General features: G+C 47.4%; 1 protein-coding gene across 4 annotated transcripts; it reads right to left on the reverse strand.

The window, feature by feature from the left end:
- Nucleotides 1–759: 759 nt before the first annotated feature.
- On the reverse strand, nucleotides 760–26,341 carry NMUR1 (neuromedin U receptor 1). 4 transcript variants are annotated; one of them, XM_025175159.2, is made up of 5 exons: nucleotides 26,183–26,341; nucleotides 20,420–20,563; nucleotides 10,967–11,113; nucleotides 8,636–9,551; nucleotides 760–2,757 (listed from the first exon to the last, which is right to left on the reverse strand). In XM_025175159.2, exons 4-5 carry the CDS (start codon nucleotides 9,492–9,494, stop codon nucleotides 2,357–2,359), a joined length of 1,260 nt encoding a protein of 419 aa, XP_025030927.1. In that variant the 5' UTR covers nucleotides 9,495–9,551; nucleotides 10,967–11,113; nucleotides 20,420–20,563; nucleotides 26,183–26,341; the 3' UTR covers nucleotides 760–2,356. The 4 variants fall into 4 exon arrangements, with proteins under 4 accessions (XP_025030927.1, XP_007441504.2, XP_025030926.1 ...); XM_025175158.2 differs by lacking the exon at nucleotides 10,967–11,113 and having other exon boundaries at nucleotides 761–2,757; XM_088132149.1 differs by lacking the exons at nucleotides 10,967–11,113; nucleotides 26,183–26,341 and adding an exon at nucleotides 21,839–22,096 and having other exon boundaries at nucleotides 761–2,757.
- Between the last annotated feature and the right edge of the window lie 507 nt (nucleotides 26,342–26,848).

Raw genomic sequence — 26,848 nt, forward strand, 5'->3', positions numbered from 1 at the left:
TGAGTTCCTCCAATAAACACACCCCGATTTTATGGGATGCCCCAATTCTGCAGCTTCTCTCCTGGGAATGCCAAGCCTTGCAAGACCCTGCTGAGAACCTGGGACCCCCGGGTTGTCTCCCATGAGAACTGGCTGAGCTGGCTAGGGATGATGGGAGTTGAAATCCAAGATGGTGGCTGCCTTTGTACCAGATGCATTACTGCTGAAAGTCCAGATTCAGTCTTCCTCTTCCAATCAAGAGGCTGCGAGGAAGCAAGGCTTGGAAAATTGGGACGTGGTGTGTGGATTCTATCTGGCTGCATTCACACAATGCCTTTACTCCAGTTAACCTGAATGAACGCATTTTCTGGGTTTGTACAGTAACTAACAAGGGGCTGGCCAGGCACAAGACATGGGGTTGCCAAAAACTGGCCAAGGTTGATGCTCACCAAGCTTAGCATGTTGCATGACTGCATCTGCATGAGCGTAACCTGAATATCACCCTTACACCAGGTGGGAGAAGACCAGGGTAACCCATTGCACCCATGGGGGAAAGTCAAAATGGTGGCTGCAAACTGTGCAATTGAAGCCCCGCCCCTTTTTATGTACATCACACGTCAAAGGGGGGGGGCTTCAATAATATGATTGATACCCTTCGTAGATACCCCTCATTGTATCTCCATTGGCCTTGGCTCTCAAATGGCTCTCTGCTTCAATCCAGCTTCCAAAACGCCTCCGAAAAAGTCCATGTTCTCTTTTCTGGAGCTGAGCTTGGCCACCCATCACCGTCGATTTTTAAAAAGTGACTTTTCCCATTAGAAATGCTGTTAATTTTTTTTTTAAAAAGGTTATATATGAATCACTCTCGGCAAGGAGGAAAAAGGTGATGGGAGGCTTTTCACGAAGATCCGGGAATGGCAAGTCTTCTCTTTGTGTATATTTAAATGACGTCAGAAAATTAAATATAAGATTGCAGCTGATCCTTCAAAAAAGAGGAAGGCCGCAGTAGAAACTTGTGGCTTCACACACCCACCACTGTTTTCACTGTGGCTGCAAGGATAAACGCCAAAATGTATTCCTAAGTACGCATCAGAGTTTGAAGAGGGAAATAAGATTGCTTGCTGAGGGTGGGTGGCTTGGAAGAACGCACTTTAATTTGAACAAAGTGCTTAAGCCCGCCATTGCTTCGAACCCCTGGATTTCTTCCAAGAATAGAACGAAAGAAGGAAAGGCAGGCCGGTGATGAAAACTGAAAAGGGAAAAAATGTGTGTGTGGGTGTGTGTGTCTGTGAAATCCCAAGTGCTAGTAAATGAAAATTTTCTTGAGGTGAATTCCTTGTAAGTTGGTTGGAACCTATTGAAATCACCTTGGCTCTATCCGAGACACATCGGGTCTAAGTAATAAAATGTTCTTTATTACTTTATCAACCTGCCCACAGCGAAGGAGGGCTAAGGAAAATCTTTGGACCTTCTCTCGCCTGCTTGGGGATGGGTGCAAATTGGAGAGGAAGCAGCCCCAGAAAATCCACCACGTATGCTGGCTGTAGCCTGGCAAATCTTTAGCTCTGCGCTACAAACAGGGGCAACCCTTTAAGGCATTTAAGGGCAAAAAAGTCAAGATGGCATCTTGGCGTGTAAAAAAGGGTTTTGCTTGCATGGCTGCCATTTTGACTTTTTTGACCCCTCAGTGGGCAGCCTTGGAGGGGGGGCTTGGTGAGAAGGGGGCCATCCTGCCTGGGAATCTAGAAGTATCCAGAAATTACCATTTATATATACTCCGTGGTCATCCCACAGATATCATTAGTTTGAACACAGGCAGCCATTCTGAAAGATGTCTGAGAAGGATTTACAGAACAAGGCAGAAAATTCTCGTCGAGCCTGAAGAAGGGTGGGAAGAAAGTTTCCTCTCCGTTTTTTCCCCCAAGCCCCTGGGCCTTTTCCGAAGTGTACCTCTGGGTTCGTGAGACCATCACCCCCTGGCAAGTTCCCGAAGGCGAGGCCTACATCAGAGACAAAGCACAATGAAATAAATGAAGGATAAAACAATTTTCACATTAACTGTAATTTATTCTTTAGGCAAGGACAGCCATCTTCTCTGACCTCGGTCTCATAAGCAGAAATATCAGGGCTCTGTCCCCAAAGTGCTTCCATTCCCTTGGGTGGGTTCATGCATCACCTTTAATCCAGTTAAGGATCCAACGGTTGCATTCACACAATCGGCTGTGCTTGGTTAGATTAAGCCTTGGTTGCAGTTGTTTTTGGCTTAGCTGCTGTATGAACTTGGCTCCTTTGGATGGTATTGGACAAACACAGAAAATGGGTTAATTCGGCCACCAGGTTCAGCGTCACGCATGAACGCAACCAGTTGGGGAAGCCCTCAGAGATATGGGCCTTCTCGTTCATCCACGTTATCCCCCGCCGGGTCCCCCTCGTAATCCTCCATGTCAGACAAGGGCTGCCCATGGCTTCCCGGGATGTGCTCCAAAACAGTGCTGCGCACGGTGGTGCGTATGCTGCTGGGCGAGCGCTTGTGGGAGCCCAGTTTCTGGAAGCGTCTGTGGCACATCACGTCCTTAAACATCTCGCGGAAGCGGGTGGACATCAGGTTGTAGAGGATGGGGTTGGCGGCAGAGCTCAGGTAGAAGAAGACCCCTGAGATGATGTGGATGTACTGGAACGTGTGTTGCATGTGGTCTGTCCAGTGAGTGACAAAGCTCCAGACGAGCCGGTCGGTGTGGAAGGGCGCCCAGCAGATGCCAAACACGACCACGAGCACGACTGGAGGCAAGGACAGGAAAGCAAAGTTATCGACGGGGGTCCTGCGGGCTGAGTGGCTAACTGGGAAGAAGATCCTCCAGCCCTGGAAGGGATGGAGAAACTAGGCAAGATCCAGACTCGCATGGAGACCGTGGAAAAAGAGAACGTTCTCTCCCTCACGTTGTAAAACTAAGGCGAGATGGAGCGGTGTAGTAGTGAAGGCGTGGGCTAGGAACAGGGAGACCCAAGTTCTTGTCCTCCCTCAGCCACGGAAACTGTCTGTGGGACTCTGCACCGCTCACCCGGTCTCAGTCCAACCTCCTTCACAGGACTATCGTTAGGGGGGAAATAGTAAGGAGTGCGATATGCGCCATCTTGAAGTCCTGAGCAAAAAAGTGGGCTACAAGTCTAAAAAATATATATTTACATAAAGACGCCCTCAAGTTAAGTTCCAACCCTGGTGCTTCATGGCCCCATCCCTACAGTTTCCCTGGCAACAAGGCGGAAGTGGTTTCCCCCCGTCTTGGTCCTTCCTCACATACTGTACGTTATGGCCTGCCAGTACGTGGAAATGGAGTTGGCTTTGTGACTTTTCCACCCTTGCCCTGTGTATCTATAGGGAAAGGCAAAGTGGGGTACGTGACATCATTGGGTCTCCTGACATCGCCATGTACGTGTCATTCAGAGGTCATCATGGCTACTATTGGATGCCTGGGGGGGGGGTCTCTGGCCATCTGCTGCTACAGACGCACAGATGAACGTAAACCGGGGCAGAACTTTGATTGCGTGATCATGGCCTTCATCTTGAAGCTTGGACACTCCTCCCCGTAGACATCACTGGTGGGGAGCAAAATGAAAGTTGTGGGAGGCCAGTGTATCTTCTGGTCTTTTGAAGAACCTGGGGTCTCTCCAACTTCCTACTGCCTCACGCACTTGGTTGTCGTGTGGAGAACACAACACTCTTAAAGAGACCTTTGAAGTAGAAGCCTCCAGTTCTCTTGGAAATCTCTGGGGCTTGAAGAACCTCTTTTCTCTATCTGCAAAACTCATCACTTCTCCTGCTCCCACAGTTTGGCTCCCGCTAAAAAATAAATTGAGCCCAGCGGCTCCGTCCTGCAACACACTTGCTCAGGTCAGTTAACATCTGCACTTGCACACCCAGCAACTTCGGTTCACGTTAACCTTGGACTGTTTTCTTCGGTGTGGCCCTCTGTGTGTTGTGCAAATCCAACTTGTTTGTTGGTTTCTGCCTCCCTTCGTTGGGCAAACTCAGAAAATGGGTTACGGTATAATTAAATTACCAGGTTACACTTATTGTATAAGCATGACGTAGGCTGTGAAAAGGCCAAGACATTTTGCGGTATGGTGTTTACAGGTTTCCTAACAGAAACGTGCCTCTAATCTTCTGCCTGATTGTAATTTTTCATTTCATCACTTTTTCTTCCCTCCTGCAGAGGAGAAAAGAATTTGTATGGGCCAATCATGCTTCAAGCGGTGAGCTGCTCTAGAAACGCACTTGCCGGGTTCTTCAAACCAACCGCTTTGCTCTCCTGCTGGAACCAGCTTGTGTGTTTCTGCAGCAGCAACAGGCTGTGCACAGAGCTGATTGGTCAGCCCTTGTGAGGACCTCACAGCCCCACTTTCTCTCTTCCCCCCTTTCCAATTTGTATATTATTTTCATTTTGCTTTTTCAAAGGTGAAAAGTGAACACGGGATCTTATGAACATCCATATTCTGCTTTTGGAAAAACATGAATCGTGATGAGGAGCGGACAACTAAGTCAATTGAGAGCTTCTGGCATGTGCGCTAAAAATCACCCTGGGTGCTTTGTTAAATGTTGCATTTGTGTATAAGCTGAGTTTTTGAAAGAGTCCTTTCTCAGTTTAGGATTGGCAAAGCTTTATTTTAATTAAATGGCAGAACCGCTTTTCAAAAAGTGCTTTGGGAGGATCACACCGAATTGAGATGGGCAATGCTTCTTTTAGCTTATTCTATACCACGTGTGTGTTTTTGAGAAGTTCCTCTGTGCTATAGAAATGATCCTCCAAAAAATGCCAGCAGCTTTTAACCTTCAGTCATTAAGATTCTGCAGCTGGTTTGCCTCAAATCTAACAACTTGCTATTTTCAACCATCTCCAAACCTGCCATAAGAGGTGTTCCTCATGTTGTTGCTCGATGTTGAACTCATATTTCTTTTATTACACATATTTGTATGCTGCCACAATCAGAACGGACTCTTAGTGGCTCATTTAGAAAGTACAGTGTAAAACAAACCCCGTATAAATATTAAAAATACAACACTATAAAAATAGAAAGCGAATAAGTATTTTGCATGCATTTGCATGCATTTGCATGAAATAATACTTACTGCAATGAAGGTGAGCTCTGAAGCTTTGCAGCAAAACACTAATTGGTTGTTCCTAGCACCCAGGGCTAATTGGTTGTCCCCTCTGAGATTGTACTCATCACTCCCTTCCTTTTCATGGCTGGCTGAGCTTTTATTCTGCTCAGAACCAAGCAGGGTTATCAGTGTACTTTGGAATTTGAATAGGCATGTTAGAAGATTCATGGATAAAACACTAGAGAGAACATAATATTCAAGTTCATCTAATCCTTTCTTCAGAGGCGTCAGTGAATAAATAAAAGCCGATGGGAATGAAAGGAGGCACCGGAGTTCAAAATTCATATCCAAAAGGGGCCTTGGGGAGGGATGAAGATGAGAATATGCTTCGTTATCAAACAGAAAGGCCTCCTGCAGCCTATATCAGCCAGATTCCTCTTTCCTTAGAATGATTCCCCCATCACAGACTGGACAAGAGCGTGTTGTTAACAGCAGGTACCGTCTCTTTGGCCCTGATTTTGATTTGCAAAATTAATTTCTCTTCCATTCATGTACTAATAAGAGCTGGGATCCATTGCACTGAACTTTAAGGAGTGTCTGCCTATGAATAAAATTTGATCCTCCAATGTGCTTTGGGCCAGGAAGTTAGATCTCTCTTAAAGTTTCCTTTTTCATCCACCAATCTTTCTGGACTAATTAACAGCAGCAAAAGCTTCATTAAATCTCAATGCAACAAGCACATTTCTGCCTACGCAATTCTTCAATCTGAACATCCTGATTACAGTAATCAATGTACAGTTTTTTTATCCAACTAATTCTGGAGGTTTAGAGTGAGCAATAATGCATCAATTTTTTTTACCTTTTTGGCTAAGGAGACCCACGCATATGAGATGTTTGGTTATGATCCAGTTGTTGGATCAGGAATTTCTAGCGTAAGTAGCATCCAGGCCCATATCAAAGCACAATCGAGATATTAAGGATTGGAAAGGGAAAAAAGCATGAGGAACTGTTGAAGGTGTGGCTATGCAGAAGGGAAGCATGTGGGGAGAAATGTCTTCAAGCATCTTCACTACGGAGAAGAAGCCGTAGTGGTGGATTTCTGCACTGGGAAGAGGGTTGAACAAGATGATCACCAGTTCACTTCAACCTGTACATGATTGTACAAGAGGAGACTGCAGGGAGACGTGATCGTCTCCAAGAATCTGAAGAGGCAGCAGAATTGTTCAGAGTAGCTCCAGAAGGCAGGGCAATAAACAAGGGGTTTAAATGACAAGGGAGGAGATTTTGGTTAGACAGAAGGAAAAAAAACCCCCTTCTGGTTAAAAACTATCCAACCAAATACCATTAATCTTAATGTTACTGTGTAGTATTGCATGAAGACAGGACCTTGTGAGTTTTTCAGTGGTTTTACCCACAGCTCTTGTGCGATCTCATGCAAGGATGCCCTGTTTTTGTGTATTAACGGTGAAATTGCATGAGAAGTTGGCCATTCTTCTTTTAAGAAAATTGATGGTGACATTTCACCTTTTCTCCAGGGGCTCAGAGCAGCTTACCTGGGGATCTCCCTTCACAACTACCTCACAACAACCCACGGAGGTAGACAAGGTTAAGTCGGGCCCAACATCATCCATTGCATTTTTCTGGTTGAGGTGGCCTCAAACCTGGTCTTCCCCAGTCCTAGTCAAAAGCTTCAACTATTACTTCTCATTGGCATCCTAAATTCCACTTGCCAAATTGAAGAAATGCAATTTCATTTGGGAAGAGGCTGTGTGCATCATTCTGGGACGCAACAGACCCTTCCAACCAACACTGCATTGGGTCCCCCCCGCCCCCGTCCTGAGGATGCCTTGAACTTCTTTAATGTCCTCAGTGATTCAGCATCAGTCATTCTGTGCCCAATCTCTGCTCCTGAATTTTGGGGTCTCATTGATCATTCCAGGATTGTTCCACTGCATTCATCTTTTAAAAAATGAAATAGCCAGTGTGCAAAAATTCAAATGCCTGCAAAAATTCAAATGCCTGCAAAAATTCAGATGCCTGCAAAAATTCAAATGTTATATTCTGAACAATCTATAAAGGAGCGTCCAGACAAAAGGGCCAAAATGGAATTGAGAGGTGGGTGCAGTGTTCAAGAAAGGACCATGGTGGGCCTGAGATAAGAGACTTTATGAAGTGCTGGTCTATATAAAAATAAAGGACAAACCTGTGCAAACTGACACTTGTCTGTGAAATCCAATTGTTTGCACTTAAAAATTCAGGAGAGGAAACAGAGTTGGGTTGGTGATGGGATGAAACGTGCACCTTCAAAGCTGCTCTCATGAATTTTCCAGGGCAAAGTTTGAGGCATACGTTCTCCTATGTCAACATGGGGAAGTAAGTCAATGGTGATTTTGGTAATCTTGTTCCAGGGATGCTTGGGGAAAACCTCACCGGGAGAGTAGAATCATGGAAACATAGAGTTGGAAGAGATTATAGAGACCAACTCCCTGCTTAGGGCAGATCTGCTAGAGACTCTGATAACCAACCATTCAGCTTCTGTTTGAAGATCTCCAGAGGAGGACTCACCATTCATGTGGCAACCTGTTCTGCTACCTATCAGCTCATACCATCAGAACGTTCCTCCTAGCATCTAACCTCAATCTCCTTCCTTCTAGTTTTAATCTTTTGGTTCTGGTCTTGCCCTCTGAGGCAACAGAGAAGTCTACTTCTTCTTCTGTGAGATAACCTTGCCATATTTACTACCTGTTTGGCATAGCATTTCATTTGGGACAAACATCACCGTCACTGGAAAGGCCCTTCTGCAGCCTTCCTTCCAATGACATGACTAGCTTTACCCCCTGTATAAAACCAAGGTTTATTGCAACCACAGTTTGTAGAACAAACCACAGGGAGTGGGCTTATATTTAATGCTAAGCCATAAACCTTTGGGCGACCTTTTTTTCTACAGAGGATCAATTCCCTCCAAAGTAATCTCTTGTGCATCCCTAGAACGCACAAGAGAAGGCAATGTTGGAAACAGTGAGAGAGGAGAGACCCGCTGCCCCACAGATCCCTTTCTCTTGCTGACCTCCTGCAAAAAAGCCTTGGGACCAAGAATGAAGGTCCACCCGAAATGAGGCCCTAAAGGGCCCACCTCTCTCATAAACTCCAGTTTGCTAAGTGTGATGGCTGGGTTCCTGCATCATATATGATGGCTTAGTGCGATGCAGGGACAGTCCAAATGTTTGCAGTCTGAGGCCACTTCTCATTCCAGGGATACAAACCAGCTGGATTAGCAGCTGAATCTTTCTTCAACTCTACAAGACCTTCCACCAAACTGAAGACATGATACACAGCTTTTCAGTCCAACCTCAAGAGGGCACATACAAAGGGGTGTGGCTTTGAACACACTGATGCACTTGCCATGTCACCCTTTTGGATATCCCTGGCCACCTCCTTCTACTTAATGGCAAGTCTGGCTTTACAGTATGTAACCCTGCTGCAACTTCACCTCTTAGGAAGCTCACTGAGATGCCAAATCCAGATCCCAGATTCTTGGGGCCTTCCCCCTCAACTTACACAACATATTGGTCACCTGCCTCCTCCGAGCCTTCTTCTGCTGGAAACGGACGTTGTGGTAGTCGCACCGGCTTCCCGATTTGGCCTCCAAAGCCTCCAGCAGCTTCTCCTTCCGCAGCTGCAGGCCAATGAGGAGATAGAGGATGCTGATGACGGCCATGGGGATGAAGAAGAAGATGATGGTGGTGATTTGAATGAGGAGGTTGTAGATCAAGGGGGACTTCACCAGAGTGCAGGTGTCTGAGTCAGGAACTACGCCCCATCCTGGCACGTAGAGAGTCTGTATGCCATGCAAGCTGGTGTTAGGGATGGAACAGAGAATGGAGAGAACCCAGACCATGATAATCACCTTCTGGGCATGGTTCTTGGTCACTACGTACTTCGCCTTGAGCGGGTGGACCACAGCAATGTAGCGTTCCACGCTGAGGGCTGTCACGTTGAGGATGGAGGCAAAGCAGACGGCCTCAAAGAGCAGGGTTTTAAAGCAGCACCCACCAGCCCCCAAGAGAAAGGGGTAGTTGCTCCACATCTCATAAATCTCCAGCGGCATGCCCAGCAGGAGCACCAGGAGATCAGAGATGGCCAAGCTGAAAAGGTAATAATTGGTGGGCGTTCTCATGAAGCGGTGCTGGATGATGACCAGGCACGTCATGGTGTTCCCCACGGCCCCCACCACAAAAATCAGCAGGTAGGTGGTGCAGATCGGAACGAAAAAGCCTGACCGGCGGGGCCCCAGGTATCTGATGCGCAGTTCCTCTGCCGTCATGTTCAGGACCTCAGGGTTGAAGGAACTCAGTTTCCCTTCCAGCGTGCTGCCGTTGCACAAGTCTCCATAAGCCCCCGGGTCCAGCAGCTCCATGGCGGAGACCTGGAACTCCAGCTTAGAACAGTTGTCAGACGGGAACGTGGCTTCAGGCTGGAACAAGAGAAGAGCAGTCAGCAGACCGCGTGGCCACATCCGAAGGCCAGTTTGGGAGTTCTGGTCAGCCCTGCACCCTAAAAGACATTGTAACATTCCCCAAGTCCCTCCCAGACCTGGCCACGTTATCAGCGGCCCGGGGAGACTTTGCAATGGCTCCCTTAATGCGGTTAATATTGTCCTCTCTCGCTTTGTGTGCTTTTCATAATTTTATAGTCTTTCATGATAACTGTTCTATATGTACGTATTGGTTTTTTCTTATTAAGCGTTGTACGCTGCCCAGAGTCACCTCCTTGGGAGATGGGCAGCTATACAAATGTGATAAATAAATAAATAAATAAATAAATAAATAAATCATAAAGCCATTATTAAGGAAATATTAAACATTGAAACTAGATTGGAACATTCCAAAGCTGGATAAAGAAACACCGAAGGTATCTGAATGTTCCAAAGTTTTACTTGGAAATAAAGAGGGAGCTGACCCAATTTCAGGGGTAATTTATTCCATAATAATGCCCCCCACCCTGTGGAAAAAACTGAATGACTCCTTGATCTTAGATGTCATTTGGTGGGGTCCATAAAAGGTGGCCTACTTTGGACTGAAGAGCAGAGAGGTCCACAGAGCATAGTCAAAAAAGTCAAAATGGCAGCTGCAACGGTGCCCCAGGCGGAGCTTTGAACACACCATCACAGGTGCCATCTTGACTTTTTTTACCACGTTCCTGTGGACATCCCTGCTGTACGGAGACTCTGGTTGTGCAAGTTGGTTTGCCCTGGGATGTCTTCCTGTGCTTCTCAGATTGCAATCTGTGCCTGTTTTTTTCCTTCCTGCCTTCACCATTCATTTGACTGACATCCAGATTCAGTTCTCATGCTGGTTCTCCATCTCCTGTTCTAGGCAGACTGTCTGCCCCTGTCTTTAACCCATTCCACTAATTCACTTATGGAATTACATTTCTTTGCAAATGCACTGATTTTTTTTTCAAACTGGAAGGTGGGTTGATGACACTGTAGCTGTCTTCTCCTAGCACACTTAACTAAAGAAGTCCCTTAGGTTCATGAGCCTTTCCCACCTATGTCTGGTTAAGTCTTGGTCTCTATTCTGAGGCTGCATATACACAACACACTTGACTGGGTTATAGCACTAACAACTTTTTCTGGTTTACACAAATCATTAAAGCACAAACTTCCTGTTCCGAGAAAGGTTGCCACTGGTCCACCAGATGTAGGAGGCCACAGGGCCTCCTGGCCACAGCTTCCATCTGCTCCTTCTGTAGGAGCTCATAGTCTAGGCCAGTGTTTCTCAACCTTGGCAACTTTAAGATGGGTGGACTTCAACTCCCAGAATTCCCAGCCACCCAGATGGACATATAGGCTGTATTCACATGTCACACCACAGCACAGGAGATCACCTGAAATTTCCAGGGCCATAGCTAGACTGGGAAGTCTGGAAAACATCACAGAAAGCCATGGCAAAGCCCATCTGGACTGCGATGAAGACAACTGCACCCAGGAGTCATCTTCAACTCAAGAAAATGCCACTTTCTTGAAGAAGCCACCTAACATAGGCAAGAACCAGAGAAAGCTGCTGAAATTGATTGCCCTGAGAGGTCAAGAGAAGGATGATAGGTAAGCATGTCTCCATTGTGGTGGTCTAAATGTCCAGGATAGTCCCTTTTTTCTCTTTCCCCACAACTCCATCAGAAGAAAGAAGTCCATAACCTTTGGATGACTGGTGCGGAGCCAAAATGGAGACCCATCAGGGTGGATGGACTTCATCTCATGTAGTTGATGGCCCTCTGGAAGGTGTGTAATCTCTCCCAGCAGTGACCTTCAGCTCCCCTTCCATCCCTGCCCAGGTTATGGTTATGGATTATGTAGTACTTTCCTGCTGCCACTATGACCAATAAACAGGAAGACTTTGACTGCACAGTTGTGGCCATCATCTCAACCTTTTTAACCTCTTTGCAGAGGGCCCCGTCGCAGAAGACCTTTGCATCCAGTCCCTCGCATCCAACGTCACTCCCATTAGGAGGAGCAGCAGCAATAGGAGTAAATCCTTCATAAAATTTACCAGATTCTGTCTTGATTGGACGTCTACCTCTACAGCAATAGCCAATTTCTCGTAATGCTCACATTATGGAGAACAAGCCCCCAGTTTTGCAAGGCCAAAGAACAAACATTTAGGGAAGAAATTCAACCCCTGTGCAATACTTGCTTTCTTTTCAAATTTAACAGAGCAATACTGAAGAGCTCAAAATGACTTGTGTTATAATTTCTTTCGCACAGAAAATGGCATTACTTGCTATTTTCATGACGTTAAAAAGTGGACATGGAGCTATTTTGACTAAAAAACTAATCCCTGTTGATGGAGATGGAAACACAGTCTGCTGCTTGTTAAAGGAATACACACAGCGCTTGATGTTGGCCAGTTGGGAAATTAGGGGGGATCAGAAAATAAAGTTGAAAGTAGAGTAAACACAGTTTTATTATCTGGCCTTACCTAATCCTTCTGCAGAAGCTGGAAATTCATGATTTCAGACAAAAAGCACAGAAAAGAAATAGGTCCATAATCGCAATATGATGCAATTTAGGTACAATAAATGTAGGTGATCTGTTAACATTTGCAATGAAACTCAACTGTGTGGCCTTAATTGCAATGGCAGAACCCAACTAGGTTCTAGCACCTCGTGAACAATTGTCCACCACTTTCCATTTCTTTGAACCTCTATTTCTCCTCAAATTAAGAACATAAGAAGCAGGAACATCCATGAGGGGGAGGTCAAAAAAGTTAAGATGGTGACCATGACCATACAATCGAAACCCCGACTCTTTCAGGGAAGTAAAACAAAAACAAAAAAAACCCAAGATGGTGATCACAATGGCAGGATCAAAGCCCCACCCTGCATGTAAAAAGGGGTGGGGCTTTGATCCTATGGCCATGGTCACCATCTTGATTTTTTTTAAACAGCACCACCATCCTGTGGACATCCCTAGTAAGGCCCATCCTATCCAACCTCTTGTTTCTCAACCTTGGCCAACTAGAGGTTTTTGGGTGGTGGCCAGCAGGAGGTGAAGCTCTGTTCTTCCCCCCACATTGTTCCTCCTCAACTGGCACTTGGAAACCTGTTACCCCCAACCCAATTCCATCAGGACCACTGAAATGGGAGAAAGGTTATGCTTCTGAATTTCTTGGGAAATTCCACCAGACCTCTGGTGGAAAATGCCATCTGATCACAAGACGGTTGCTTAGTCATCCAGCAGTTCAAGGCTATTAGTTAGCTGGCTAGTTCTTTAGTTAGATGCCATTAGGTTGGGATTGTGTGGCGATGGCTTTGTAGGCAAATGCCCTTCATTTCCACTGTCCTGACAATAATTCCCAGCTCTTTCCAGGACATTCCAGGGATCTCCTTGTTCTGTGGATCCATTGTCTTTCTCTTATTTCCCTCAACTTTGTCAAGCATAGCGGTTTGAGATAATGACCAAGTGTGATTAACCAAAACCAGTGTGGGTTAATCTACTACTTTTTCCAAATATTTTAACAGTTAGAAAATATCCCACTGACTGATAAAAAAATAAGAAGCCCTCTTCCAGGGACTTTAATTCTGCCCAGAGGTTCCAACTCTGTGTGTGTGTGGGTGTGTGCATGGCACCTTTTAATATTTTTCATAAGAGACGGGGAGTAGAAGCAATAGTAGCTGGAGATGGCGTGGTAGTAGATCTGATCAGTGACTTGCCCATAACTTCAAAGAGTGGATCCTCTGCCGGAGATATTTTTTAAGCGAGACAGCAGAGAACATCTAGAGATGGTCTGATGACATCGCTGGTCAACCCTGGAGAAGCCCAAATGAGCCTTTGCGGAGAATATTTGTCTGGAAACCCTGTTTCTTCTGTGCAGCCACTGGTCCCCTTCCTTTCTGCAGGTGTTAGGGCAGGGGGCTCATGCTCTCCTCTTCATCTTACTTGTACAAGTAGGAGAACAGATAAAGCGTTTGCAGGTGAGAGTAAGTTACAATACAGTGGTGCAATCCGGAAGGCTTGGTAAATATTTTTTTCTAAGCACACATGTGGAAGAATTGTTAAGTGGCACGCATGTTGCCTCCGCTGGCTCCATAACCCTTTCCACACAGGTGTTTCTTACACCTGCAAGAAGAAAAGGAAGTCCCCCCACCACTAGCTCCTTGCCAATCTTCTGCAGCGCCAATGAGCCACCAAACATTACTGAGTCTTCAAGGCCCAGTCGCTCTTTGCTCTCCTTCCAAGCCACCCATTCATGTTACCTAATTAGGATTGCATTCATTCAAATCCTCCACAATTTTTCCCTCAAGTCACACCTGTCTTTTCCATGATCATCATTCACTTAACGTGCTACGGTCAGCAACTTAGGGAGTCCTACTTTTGGTGCATTTGCAGCGTGCTTATTCAGGATGGATCGGGCTAAACCATGGCTTGTTTAAGAATAGTTTGTTGAATAAGCTGCTACGGGCAGAATTTATAGAACCACATAATGTACAAGCTAATGACACAATGGCTTAGTATGCTGGCAGGTCTTATCACCAGGGAACACCCCCGTTGCAGCCTAAATGGAAACATCCATGTTACCCCTTGACTTCAGAGATGACTAAAACTGGCTTGAGATGCTACATTTAACTGAGATCAAATGGGCAGGGAAGAGAAATAGGGTCCCCTTGGTACGGCATCAACATCATTAAATTCTCTTCCAATGGAAATTTGTTAGATTCCCTTCATCTACATCAGTGTTTCTCAACCTTAGCATCTTTAAGATGCGTGGACTTTAACTCCCAGAATTCCCAGCCAGCATGATGTCCACATATGCTGGCTTCCAGGACTACAAAGAGCTCTTTTGCAAACAACAGACCGCTATGTTGCTTGGAGGGGGGATGTATAAAAAAAAACCTGAATTTTTGCACCTGACCTGCTCCTGAACACCCTGTTTGCTTGGCCCATATGTCTCATGGTAAGAGGGCCAAATGAAGATGTTTTTCTGCCCCAAATCCCAGGGCACCAGCGGGAAAATTCAACTGTGTGTAGATTTTCCCAAACTGCAGTCCTCTTTAAACATCACTATTCCAAAGGACCTGTTTAAACTGGCTGACAGCTTCATCCATCCAAGTCCTGCCCAGGCTCCCCTGTTTGTTGTTGACGGCCAAATTCCTGTCTCTCCTAATGACAATTTAGCATTAATCTGAATTGTAGGTAGCAGAGGTACCTACATACAGGTACGTATGTGTTTTTCTATACCCATTCTTCCAGTTTGCTGTCAGCGAGCAGATCACTCGATGTTTGGAAAACCACTGTTTTAATTTGTCTTTTGGCATGAGTTCTTTGCAAGTCTGAACCTCATTCCTTCCATGGTCCGAACCACGAGGCCTGCTCTAATTGTGCAAGAGCTGGACTGCGCGGAACGGAAAGTGTGTACAAGGAAGGAAAGGACCAGCATTGCAGCTACGGACAATGTGCCTACTCAGCCACCTCCCCCTGCTAATGTATCACCCGCTGGCTCTTCCAGGTTCTTAACTTCAACTACCACATCAAGCTCCTCTCCTCTTCAGACAGCATAAAGGCGCCAGAGCCGTGAGCATTGCAATCCAAACCCTTGGGAGAACATATCTCCACCTGGACAGGAGCCCATAAAGTAGTGTTTCTCAAACTAGCAACCTTAAGATGTTGGGACTTCAACTTCTAGAATTCCCTAGTCAAGCTGTATGGACTTCAACTCCCAGAATTCCCCAGCCAGCATGCGTGGACTTCAATTCCCAGAATTCCCCAGCCAGCATGCGTGGACTTCAACTTCCAGAATTCTGGCTGGCTGGGGAATTCCGGGAGTTGAAGTCCACACATCTTAAAGTTGCTGAGATCGAGAAACGCCACCATCAAGGATGAAGCTGTTGAGCAAGTCCTGCAGGTGCCATGTCCCAGAGGGCAGTGAAGGTGGATGGGCATCTTCCACAGCTGCCTCTGAGAGGGCAGAACGAGCTCAGGAGGTGGTGGTCTCAAAGCAGTTGAGCGACCTGGAAGGCAGCGCCCTCGGAGACACGCTTCCCTTGCACCCCAGAAACTAAGCATGAGTTCAATGCACAGAGACGTTCTTCCTTCAGAAGCACACGGGTGCTCTACCACACTGATCCTGGGCTGGAGAAATGATCTCAGGGAGCCAAAATGTGGCCCCAAATGACCTTCATTTATATAAATAAAAAGGGAATCAACTGAAGGCATCACTTGTTTGTATCTCTTTAAGAAGCAATTTACTTATCTCTTTAGACATATCTTTCCGGTACCTATCAGAAATCACGACCCTTCAATCATGTACTTTCTTGCAAACTGTTCTGGCCAAAAATCTTGACTTTTATCGACATCCCCTGTGGACGCTTCTTTGTGGGGAAGGATAGTGAGGCAGGTCAGAGGTTTTCAGAGTTGTGAGGAGTCAGTCTGTTGCTGTACGGGTCTCCCAGGGAGTAACTGGACTATATCGGGGCAATGTACTGTCTCACCAAAATCCTACAAATCAAAATCCAGGCTTGGACAAATCATTTGGTTACCAGCTTGACCCATCTGGGGGGGGGGGGGTGTCACAGAATAAAGAGACCTTGATTCTCTGAATCTCCATTCAGCAGATTTTGGAGGCAAGAGGCAACATCTGTCTTTCTGATTTCATCTCCAACCATGCCTCGTTTCCAAAGGAGGGCAGAAATGATTTATGTCATTTGTGCCAATTTATATTATTTGTATAATTATGCAGCTGATATTTTTATATCAGCTGGAATAGTTGATGTCACTTGCACGCTTGCCTTACTAGTAGATGATGCAAACTGATGCAAGTGAAGTAAAAGTGTCAACTGTATGTTCACACAGACAGCATAAATTGTATCACTAGTGTCAATCTGGATTGAACAGATACTTCTACTCCCAAACAGCCTATTAAACTGATTTTACTGCACCTGAACCATCAGCTAACCAAAGGAGTGTATCCAGAGTCAAAAAAGTCAAGATGGCGACCATGACCATGTGACTGAAGCTCCATTTCTTTTTAACATCCTCTAGTTTACCAACACATTGTCACAAAAAAGTATAAACAGGATTAACTCTAACCAGCTTAGGACGTTGTATAGACGCATCTCCAATTAGTGTCCAACAGAAGGCATCATGTGTCCTCTTTCACAAACACACACACAGGACATTTCTAGTGTGACCTGGCAAAGCATACCATGTGAACACAACTATGTTCTCCCAGATCATGGCTTAGTTTAATTAAGATCAATTTTCACACATGATCATGGGCTGGTTCACACATTATGCTAAACCAGTGTTTCTCACCGTTGGCCACTTTAAGATATGTGGACTTCAACTCCCAGAATCCCCCAGCAAGTCCACACATCTTAAAGTGGCCAAGGTTGAGAAACACTGCTATACCATAAATTATGGTTTACAAGCTGTAATGAGTCAGTCAAACATTGGGTAAGACCCAAACCTTACAACCGCATTGTAGACCGGTGTGATGGGAAAGAGAGAGGTGAGAACGGAGAGATTTATTCCTCCTAGCAGCATCAGAGTCAATCGAGGTCTGGATCTGTCTTGATTCACTGTTGGTGCTGCAGCCCCCCCACCCCACCCCAACACAGGAAACTGTCTCAGACAGACTCAAACCTTTGGCCCACCCACCTCAAAGCTGTCAACCACAGTGGTTTTCCTGAGTCAGAGGCTGGGGGTGGGAGGTAAAGATTTTCCCAGCCCTCTGCTCCAACCCTCCTTACTCTACCAGTCAAAATCATGGAACACGGTTCCATCTTGATCCTTTTAATGGATGGAAGGGGGGGAAAGATGGGGGGAAAAGTGGGGGGAGACCAGCAAGAACACAGCATCACCCAGCCCCCATCCTATTTCATCTCTGCAGCAAGGCAGTTGCATCAATTTTTCCTAAAATGCACTTTTCGGGAAACAGCCTTGGCCAAACAGAGGTGACACCCTTGACACTCAACCCAAGAATTTCTTCCACCGACCACGAGCCAGAGAAGTCCTTCTCCAGCACCGTGGCTGGCCCAAATGCTCATGCTTTCAAGAGAGCTGGTGCAAAAAGACATTCGCAAGACGGGACTCCTCTTTTTCCTTGCTCCTGTCACCCCCACCATCCATTTTTTCCCTCCTCCTCCCAGCACATTTGGAGACCAGAAGGGACCGTTTGGCAAAATGGCTCAAAGTAAGGCTGGATCCAAATAAATACAGAGGATTGTTTTAGAAACAAAAGTCACGGGCAGGAGGGAACAAGGCAACACACAGCCTGCCGGGGTGCTTTTGAAGGAAAAAAGAGGGGGGGCAAATCAGGAACAGATCAGCAACCCAGGATTATCTGAAACTATTTTATATTTAACAGCTGCTGCGCTCTCGAGTGGGAACCAGTAACTATTTAGCACTTTAAAAAGAAAAAGAACAATTAACTTACAAATTTCTTACAACTTACAAATAACTTACAAAAACAGGGAGTCCCCAGATTAAAAACGAGTGCCGTTCCCAAGGTCTGTCCTTAAGTTGAATTTGTACGTAAGCCGGAACAGAATTATTGTGTACTACTGTGTAAGAAGTATTGTGTAAAGAACTTTAACCATTGTGTATTTAACTTGATTAAATGTATATAACTGTATTTAACACTGTGTGTTTAACTCAAATTTTGCTACAATAGGCTCCTTTCCTAACTATGGGTTGTCCTTAAACTGGGCGTTCGTAACCCAAGGACTGCCTGTACTTACAACCAAAAAGCCACCATAATTTAAGCATATGCACCTTAGAGAATTTTTTAAAAATCCTATGAGCCTATGATAAAATGCAAGGAAGAAAGTCATGTAACCTATCTGGAGGCTCCAGGCAGACTGCGTTGGAAACGTGAAACTGCATTAAGTTGCCTGTCCGTCAAATGCCCACAACTAGTTACAAATACAAATATTCACAATAAGCTTTGTGCTCCCTATTTTCACTGTTTTTCACCTCCTGGGTCAGCTAAAGATGTCTGCATTCATGGGCAAAAACACTTTCGCTTCCTGGATGGAAACTCCAGGTAAATATCTAAAAAATGCTTCTTAGAATTAATGGTTTAAATGTACACCCTGTTGCTCTCAATAGGACAGTGTTTCTCAACCTTGGCAACTTTAAGACGTGTGGACTTCAACTCCCAGGATTCCCCAGCCAGCAACCTTGGCAACTTTAAGACGTGTGGACTTCAACTCCCAGGATTCCCCAGCCAGCAACCTTGGCAACTTTAAGACGTGTGGACTTCAACTCCCAGGATTCCCCAGCCAGCAACCTTGGCAACTTTAAGACGTGTGGACTTCAACTCCCAGGATTCCCCAGCCAGCAACCTTGGCAACTTTAAGACGTGTGGACTTCAACTCCCAGGATTCCCCAGCCAGCAACCTTGGCAACTTTAAGACGTGTGGACTTCAACTCCCAGGATTCCCCAGCCAGCAACCTTGGCAACTTTAAGACGTGTGGACTTCAACTCCCAGGATTCCCCAGCCAGCAACCTTGGCAACTTTAAGACGTGTGGACTTCAACTCCCAGGATTCCCCAGCCAGCAACCTTGGCAACTTTAAGACGTGTGGACTTCAACTCCCAGAATTCCCCAGCCAGCAACCTTGGCAACTTTAAGACGTGTGGACTTCAACTCCCAGAATTCCCCAGCCAGCAACCTTGGCAACTTTAAGACGTGTGGACTTCAACTCCCAGAATTCCCCAGCCAGCAACCTTGGCAACTTTAAGACGTGTGGACTTCAACTCCCAGAATTCCCCAGCCAGCAACCTTGGCAACTTTAAGACGTGTGGACTTGAACTCCCAGGATTCCCCAGCCAGCCTTGCTGGCTGGGGAACTCTGGGAGTTGAAGTCCACACGTCTTAAAGTTGCCAAGGTTGAGAAACACTGCAATAGGAATTGCACCTGGCACATTTCCAAAGATGCTGGTTAGGTTTTGGCAAAATGTCACTGGTTTTTCATGCACCAGCAGTTTGATTAGGGCACCTTTCCCCCCCTTCCATCTCGGGCCTCTTTCATTGATGCTTTCTGCCAGGGAGCACAGCAAACAGGACTGCAACAAAATGTTGCTGGGGGGGGAGCTTTAGCTCTGTCCTCAAGCCAATTGTACCTCCTTCCAGGATTCCCCACATTGTTCCAATTTTCCATCCTGCTCCCCCAAATCAGGCATAATTCTACGTACAGGGAATGGGCTCAGTCGTCATTAGAACTGAGGGGAGGGAAAGGGAGGGGGGTTTCCAAAATTTGGGTGCGGGTAGAAGACCTCTGCAAATCTCCATTTTGCAGCAAGCTGGCTGATCTCAGTCTCCTTGCTGGTTTTAACTGCCTGTGTTCTGACTTTTGCATTTGCTCCTTGGCTTTTTGGATTGTCGGGAGCTGCTCTGGTGTGGCGGTGACCGAAAAAATGGGAAATAAATTCAGTAAGCCAGCCAGCAAACAAACCAATTATATGCATATGTTGGGTAAACTGAACAGATTATTGTAACCTTGCTCCTCGCTCCTGCCTTTGCTTGTTCCTCTTATACCTTGTTTTTTTTTTTAAAAAAAAAGAATCTCCTCTATCAGGATGAATGGGGCATTGCTGTGAACCTGGAAGCCCAGTATCCTGTTACTTCCAGCTAAACTAAAAGGTATGGACCCTTCAGTTCTCATCTCTTTACCTCCCCTCCCCATCCCACCCCCTAGATATTCACTAGGCTCTGAATTTGTAGGTGAATACCTCTCCAGGCTACAGAACTGCTTTCCCCCGGGTTTCTCTAACACCGCCTCCCCTTTTAAAACTTCTGTTTACTGTACAAAACCTTTTGCAAAATGCTGGGAACTTACCGTGATTAACTTCAGCATCGCCAGCTAGAAAGATCTCCTGTCCCTTTTCTGTCCGACGGTTACTTAGCCAGTAGCATCACGGGCTTTGGGATGTGTTCACAATTTCCAGGAAGAGGGATATCGTACCAAGGCATAAGTCCGGGGCTGGGGAGGAAGAAGAGTAACGCTTCTGACCTTCAGATTATTCCTGCGATTGCTGAGTTACAGCCCCGTCCCAATTCCTTCCGAACTGAAGGAGATGAACTCTAAACATGCACGGAGCACTGCTGCCTAATCTCAATTCACATCATTCCCTTGTACTGTATAATCCCATCGTCTGTGTTTCCAGACTGTGCTAGGAGTGTGTAGGAGCAATTTCTAAGGTTCACGTCAGTGTTAACTGCAGCATGGCATTGCACCACCCAGGAAGCTAGGAGAGATGCTGAGACAGGTTACCCTCCAAACGTGCTGGACTACGGTTCCCATCCTCTCAAAACAGCACCGTTCCAAATTAATCCTCATCTGAAACCTTGTCCATACGGCCTAAGTCTCATTTTTCCCAAGGCAGAACTGAGTTAGGAGAGACGTCCCATACGGTGGAGCAGTTTACTGGAGGCTGTGACTGGGGAAGGCCGGGAGTGCAACCTTCCACCCTGGCCTACCTCACCGGCTTGTCGTAAAGGAGGAAGCAGGTGTCCCCCTCCTTAGAGATATGAGGATGACCTGCTGCAACGGTCAAGGGGAAAAGTCACTTTACCTTCGGAAATGTAAATTTTACTCTCTCGCCTTCTGGCTCGGCCACCACAGCTTCTGCCCTCACCCGCTGCGGGACCGGAGCAGGCACAACCCCGCCAGCCGGGGCACAGCTACAGCCCAGCGAGCGAGCCGCGCGCCGGATCGGGCGCCGCGTTGCGCAGACGGGCAGAGCCCGGGGCCGCCAGGCAGCCTTCCGGCTGCGCACCGAGGGCTCCGGCTGGGGAAGCCGCGCACACGGCTGGACAGCTCCCCGCCTGCAAGGACGGACGGGGCTTTCGCTCCCTGCCCCGCCCGGAGTCCTCCCCTTCATTCGGCCCTTTCCCCCGAGCCTCGGGGGAGACGCCTCTGGATCCCCGCGGCCCCGGTCTCCCCTCCGTGTCGCCACGGGCCGCGCCTCGTTGCTGCATCCAAGCGGCGGAGCGAGGCAGCCCACCCTGCAGCCTTCCGAGCAAGCTCGCTCGCCCCCCGCCCAGACCCCCCCCGGGCCTCGCTCGCTCTCGCTTGCCTTCCCAAGCGCCACGGGCGGGGAAGACCCCGGGAAAGACAGGCAAGGGCCTCTGAGCATGTGCAGAGCGCTGGCCAGCCCGGGCGAAGCGGAGAGTCGTCCGCAGGGCTCCCAGAGCAGCTGGCCGGCTCTGGGCAGACGACAGCCCCGGGACTGCCCGGCCTTCCGCAGCCGCTCACCTCTCCGGATCCAGCCGTCCGTCCGTCCACCCATCCAGGCAGGCAGGCAGGCGCCCCTCGCCGCGACGCGCGCCTCGACGGCTCCCGGACAGCCGGCCGGCCTCGCTGCCCCTTCCAGGGAAGGAGCCGCGGCTGGAGGGGCCGCCTTCGCACCGCCGCCGCCCCCTCCTCGGCGCGCGTCCGCCCGTCGAAAGCGGCGCTCCCGCAGCCTCCGAGAGCCCCTCGGCCGGCGCGGCCGCTCTTTTAAAGCGCCACCAGGGGGCGTGCCCGCCCCGCCGCGCCCCCTCCCCGGCTGCCTCCCCCGCAGACCGGCGGCGGCGGTGGCGGCGGCTTCAGACGCGGCTCTCCGCAGCCGAGCGCCTTCCCGGAGAAGCCCCAACGGGGCCGACGCGTCTCCTGGGACGCTGTGCGGGCCGCGGAGGAGAAAGAGCTGGGAAGCGCTCTGCACGCGCTCAGGGGCACGCGTCCGCCTTGGCTTGGCTTGCCGCCCGCTCGAGCAGAACATCAGGAGCCCCTTGTGGGACGGGGCGCGGCTTCCCACCCGGCAACCCCCGGGTTGCACCCTCCGCCGGATTGCCAGGCGTGATGCGAATTGTAGCCGCGCCCCCTTGCGAGCGCCAGGTTGGGGAAGGGGACATGGCGTCAGTGGGGCTGGGTTGAGCCGTACAGCTGTCAGGGGTGCCTTAAAAGACAGTTGGGAGGGGCAGCAGAGCCTCCTTCCCGGGGGGGGTGCGGCGGAGGCTGGCCTAAAACGGTGGGATTAGTCTGGGGGGGCTGGGGGCTCCCCCACCCCAATCTGGTCCAGGAGAGAGAATCCGGAGGAGGGCCAGGGAGCCAGACCCATTTCCCAGGGAGCTGAATCTGGAATGGGAGCAACCTCTGAAAAGGTTGCGCTTCGGAGCCAAACCCAAACCGACACTTTGCACTAATTATGTTTCCTTTCTCTCTTCCCACTCCCATTATTTGGATATATTTGGGGGCTTGTGTTTTAGAGCAGGGTTTCTCAATCTTGGCAGCTTTCAGACGCGTGGACTGCAACTCCCAGAATTCCCCAGCCAGCGTTGCTGGCTGGGGAATTCTGGGAGTTGCAGTCCACGCGTCTGAAAGCTGCCAAGGTTGAGAAACCCTGGTTTATCGGAAGACTGTCCCACTGCAATCAGTGTTTCAGCCCCTCTTAGCTCTCCTTTAACCAGATCAGCAGTCACAACGATCATCACAGCAAATCTGCAATCTTTTATGCTCTTAAAATCAACTCTGACTGTTAAATGTAGGAACTCAACACTTTGTCCTGATTAGCCTTTCTCTTTCTCACAATTTGGGCTTGTTTTGGGGGTTTGGGTGTCAGGGTAATTTGCCACCGGGGGGGGGGGGAGAAATACAGCAGCCACCCCACTTAGCTCTCATTTATTTTACAATTATACTGTTTTTCTTTTTACAGTTTTAACATTTTACAGTTAAAAATGATGGCCGTAGTACGATTATTCTGTTTTATACTCTTCACATTGACTCTAACTGAAACCTGCACTAACGAAAGGGAACCGGAACCGTATTTGTCCTTCTTGAAAAAAGTCAATTTTCTCTTTCTGTCTTGATGGGACTTGGATCGAAGGAATGGTGGAGGATTTCTGATAGGAAACGTTCACAACCACACACCCAGCTTGGTGGCTGAGTTCACACAACAGACTTCACCGTTGGGGGTGAATTAATTGATTTTCTGGATTGGCTCAATACGTTGACCCATGAATATGCTAAATCGCCAAGAAAAAACAAACCAAGGTTTAACTAACCGAGCTTATCCTGTTGGATGCATGCAAATGGTAGATTTGTAACTTACCTGGGTCATGGTAAGAACATGTTGTAAGAACTTAGCCTCTGAACTTTCTGTCCTTTTCTGAAATAGTTGTTCCCCTTGAATTATGCCTGGTTCCTCCTTGTCCAGATTTATTGATCCCTTCCTGACATTTGGTTAATTTTCATGAACTGCGCCAGCGGGCTCTGAATGATGTTTTTTTCTGGGACTAAATTTATTCATCTACAAGATATTATAAGATACTCAGTTGCTTCTCCCGAGACAGGCCAGCGATGGGGATTTGATTTGTTTCTTATTAGAATGACTTAGATGGTGGGGATTTTTTTCATTTTTATTTTTTTACGACTGGGGTGTATGCATTTAGTATTTTTAATTAAGTTTAATCTGCTTTGGGAAGGGTTTTGTTCTGAAAAGCAGGATAAAAAGATATTAAATACTGATTAAACATTAGGATTTTGTGAGTTAAGGAGGTATGGGGCTGCAAAGTCTTTACTGTTGCTCCTGCCCCCTTCTTCAGATTATATCATTCAGCTATTGTTTAAAACTCGACTGTCTTTAAAAAAGGAGTAAAGTCTTCTTGGAACTGAGCTGGTAGCAAAAAGGATACATCTGTGGAGGTTTCATACCAGCAGTGTGGAAACAGTTTGCCCCTGACTTCTCCAGGAATGTATTTTCAATTTAGCAGTCTGTCCTACACTCTGAAGATTTCCTGGTGGTCTCCCATCCAAGCACTGTTCAGGCTTGATCCCACTTCACATTCTGAGATCAGGCGGGATCAGCTATGGGAGGAAAAGGCTTGGTGCTGCTGATGCTGCCAGATGCTCAGAGTAGGCCCCTTCTGGGCTGTATTAAGCAACTTTCCCCACCCCAAACACTCCCCTCCCCATTTTAAGGCCAGAAAATTGGGGATGCTGAACAGTCTTCTGGCTTTATTTCAGACGGGGACATCCACGGGTGGTTGGAAGTCAGTGACTACACAACCAGAACCTTTTCTATGTGCACCCCCGCGTGACAATTTTTGCACGCCCCCACCCAGTGGGAGCACAGGGTGAGGCACATGTTTTTACACGGCCTCTGGGCTTCATTTCCTAGTCGCACCATCTCTTCGTTGGCAAGGGTGGGAATTCATCTCTGCCCTATTAACATAATATAACATAGCTTATTAAACATAGCTTTAAACCAGAGTTCGGTGAGCCCGGGGGCAAGTTTTAGTCTGTCAGTTAATTAAATCTGCATATGTGTGTATATGTTGTGGGGGCCGGGGCAGCAGGGTGGGGAGGGGGGACTCAGACTCACTTTGTTATTAGCTTAAGTATTCCATTTCAAAGTTGCGATAGCAATACATTTGCCAGTTTAATTTTGCTGTCTCTTATTATTGCCGCCCGAAGCACATTTTGCTCTCTTCCCACCGTCTTTATGAGGTTATGGTCTTCCACGTTCCTAAGACACGGGTGGCTTTTCAGTAGACGTTTGGTGAAGAGACTGTGCCTTTCTGACTGCGGTTTTCTGCCATCGACCTGGTGCACGCCTCGACCCAAAATAGGAATTTGGATGTCCGTTTCCCATTAGAGAAGCGCCGTGCCAAATTTGGAAAAAGTGCTGTTTTCGGAAAGTAATTGCATTTCTTCTGCACCGAAGCGTGAGTTTCTCTCTCAGTCCCTGCATTTCGCATGTATTGTGTATCTCCTTTTTCCTTGCATCAGCCCCTCTGATATTTGGGCCAGGCAGCCAGGCTAAAGTTTTCTTTTTGTTTTAGATTATTTGATTCAACTTCAAAAGCATCGCAGGTAACCCTTCTTAAAAAGAACTGCTTGCAATATCATAACTATATGGCTATTATATAGAAGCAATATACAGTAGTTGTAAAAAGAAACCTAGCCTATTAGGTATATTTAAAACGTTACGTGGTGAAGGGAAAAAAGTGATTTTCTGTACTAAATGAGCTAATAACAGAAGAAAAACAGAAAGGAAAAAGAAAAGAACTAGAGAAAAGGAAAAAAGCAGAGAAAAGCTGAACTAGAGAGTTGAAATAACAAACGTCTAAATACCTATTATACCTAACTCTGTCTAGAAAGACTGAAATAGATATTAGACTAGGTGATATTATAAAACTTCTTCCCTACATTTTTTTAAGTTGTGATTCCATTTTTGAACAATGAATTGAGTGCGGGCTCAGGGTACTGCCTAGCCTGATTACCAAATACAGCCTTTTGATTTCCCATAAGGCCCCTGATGTAGCGCTATCTCAGAGAATTATGGGAAATTAAAATACCAGCCCCAAGGTCCAGCCTCCCAGCCAAAGGTCCCAGGAGACTGAATACTGATCCTGAGTTTTTGAACAAAAGAGCCACTATTTTCGCCCCCTTTCCCTTTCAGATCAGGGAAACCATTTTTCTACCCTGCTCACCCCGCTGCCATTCCAGGCAATCCCCTTTTTGGTTCTCCCTCTTCCTTGTTAGCTTATTAACCAGAGGAGCTTCAGCAGGGCACTTGCCAGGCTGAGCACAAGGTGCCCATCGACAGTCAGAACTTACCCAGGTGCCCATCCAGGTCTCCCCTCCTGGGGCTTCGGGGGCCCTTGGCCGGCGGCTGCAGCCGATACAGTCCAAATAACCTGACGGCCCCCGGGCTCTTTCGCCTCGCTGGCCGACTGTGCGGCTGGGAGGCGAGGCGCAGCCGTGCAAGCTTGTGCCACTCCGTCCCGGGAGGAAAAAGATCTTAGTCCCACCTGCTGCAAGGGAGGGTTCAGCCTCCCCCCGCCAGCCCTGCCAGGCTCCTTGGAGGCTGTTTATGGGCCAGTGCGCGCCGCAGGTATGAAGCCAGGCCTTTTGTGTCAAAGCGCCCAAGGCAAATATTTGTTGTGGCCACTCGGAGAGGGCAATTCCAGCTGCGCTGGTGAACGCAGATCCGGGGAAGGAGACAAAAGTCTCTCTGTTCGTTTTTCGTGCAAGCCGACATTTCTCAAGGCTTCCTTTGGGAGAAGGGCCAAATTCCTCAGTGGGTTTTTGCAGATCCTGGTTTTCACTGGGTGCTTTAATGTTTGGATTCTAGCGGCGGTTTACAATATCTTCCTGGGGTGTGCACGAAAGAAAATAATAAAATCAGATAGATAAACCAAGCAGCTGCATACATTTAATCGAGGGAGGCGAAGACGACCAAGGAAATGCATTGGCATAACGTGCTAAACTTGGTTAGTGTTA

This window comes from Python bivittatus, unplaced genomic scaffold (assembly GCF_059951505.1).
Source record: "Python bivittatus isolate LINGU-HERP-01145 unplaced genomic scaffold, Pbiv_v1 ctg000980_np1212, whole genome shotgun sequence".
In the NCBI taxonomy this organism is placed as follows: domain Eukaryota; kingdom Metazoa; phylum Chordata; class Lepidosauria; order Squamata; family Pythonidae; genus Python; species Python bivittatus.

Bases quoted from the DNA above. Each gene is read 5' to 3' on its own strand.
- NMUR1 (XM_025175158.2), bottom strand. The intron at 2,758-8,635 runs GTAAGTTGAGGG...CCTTGCCTCCAG, and splicing joins GCAGGTGACCAATATGTTGT to TCGTGCTCGTGGTCGTGTTT.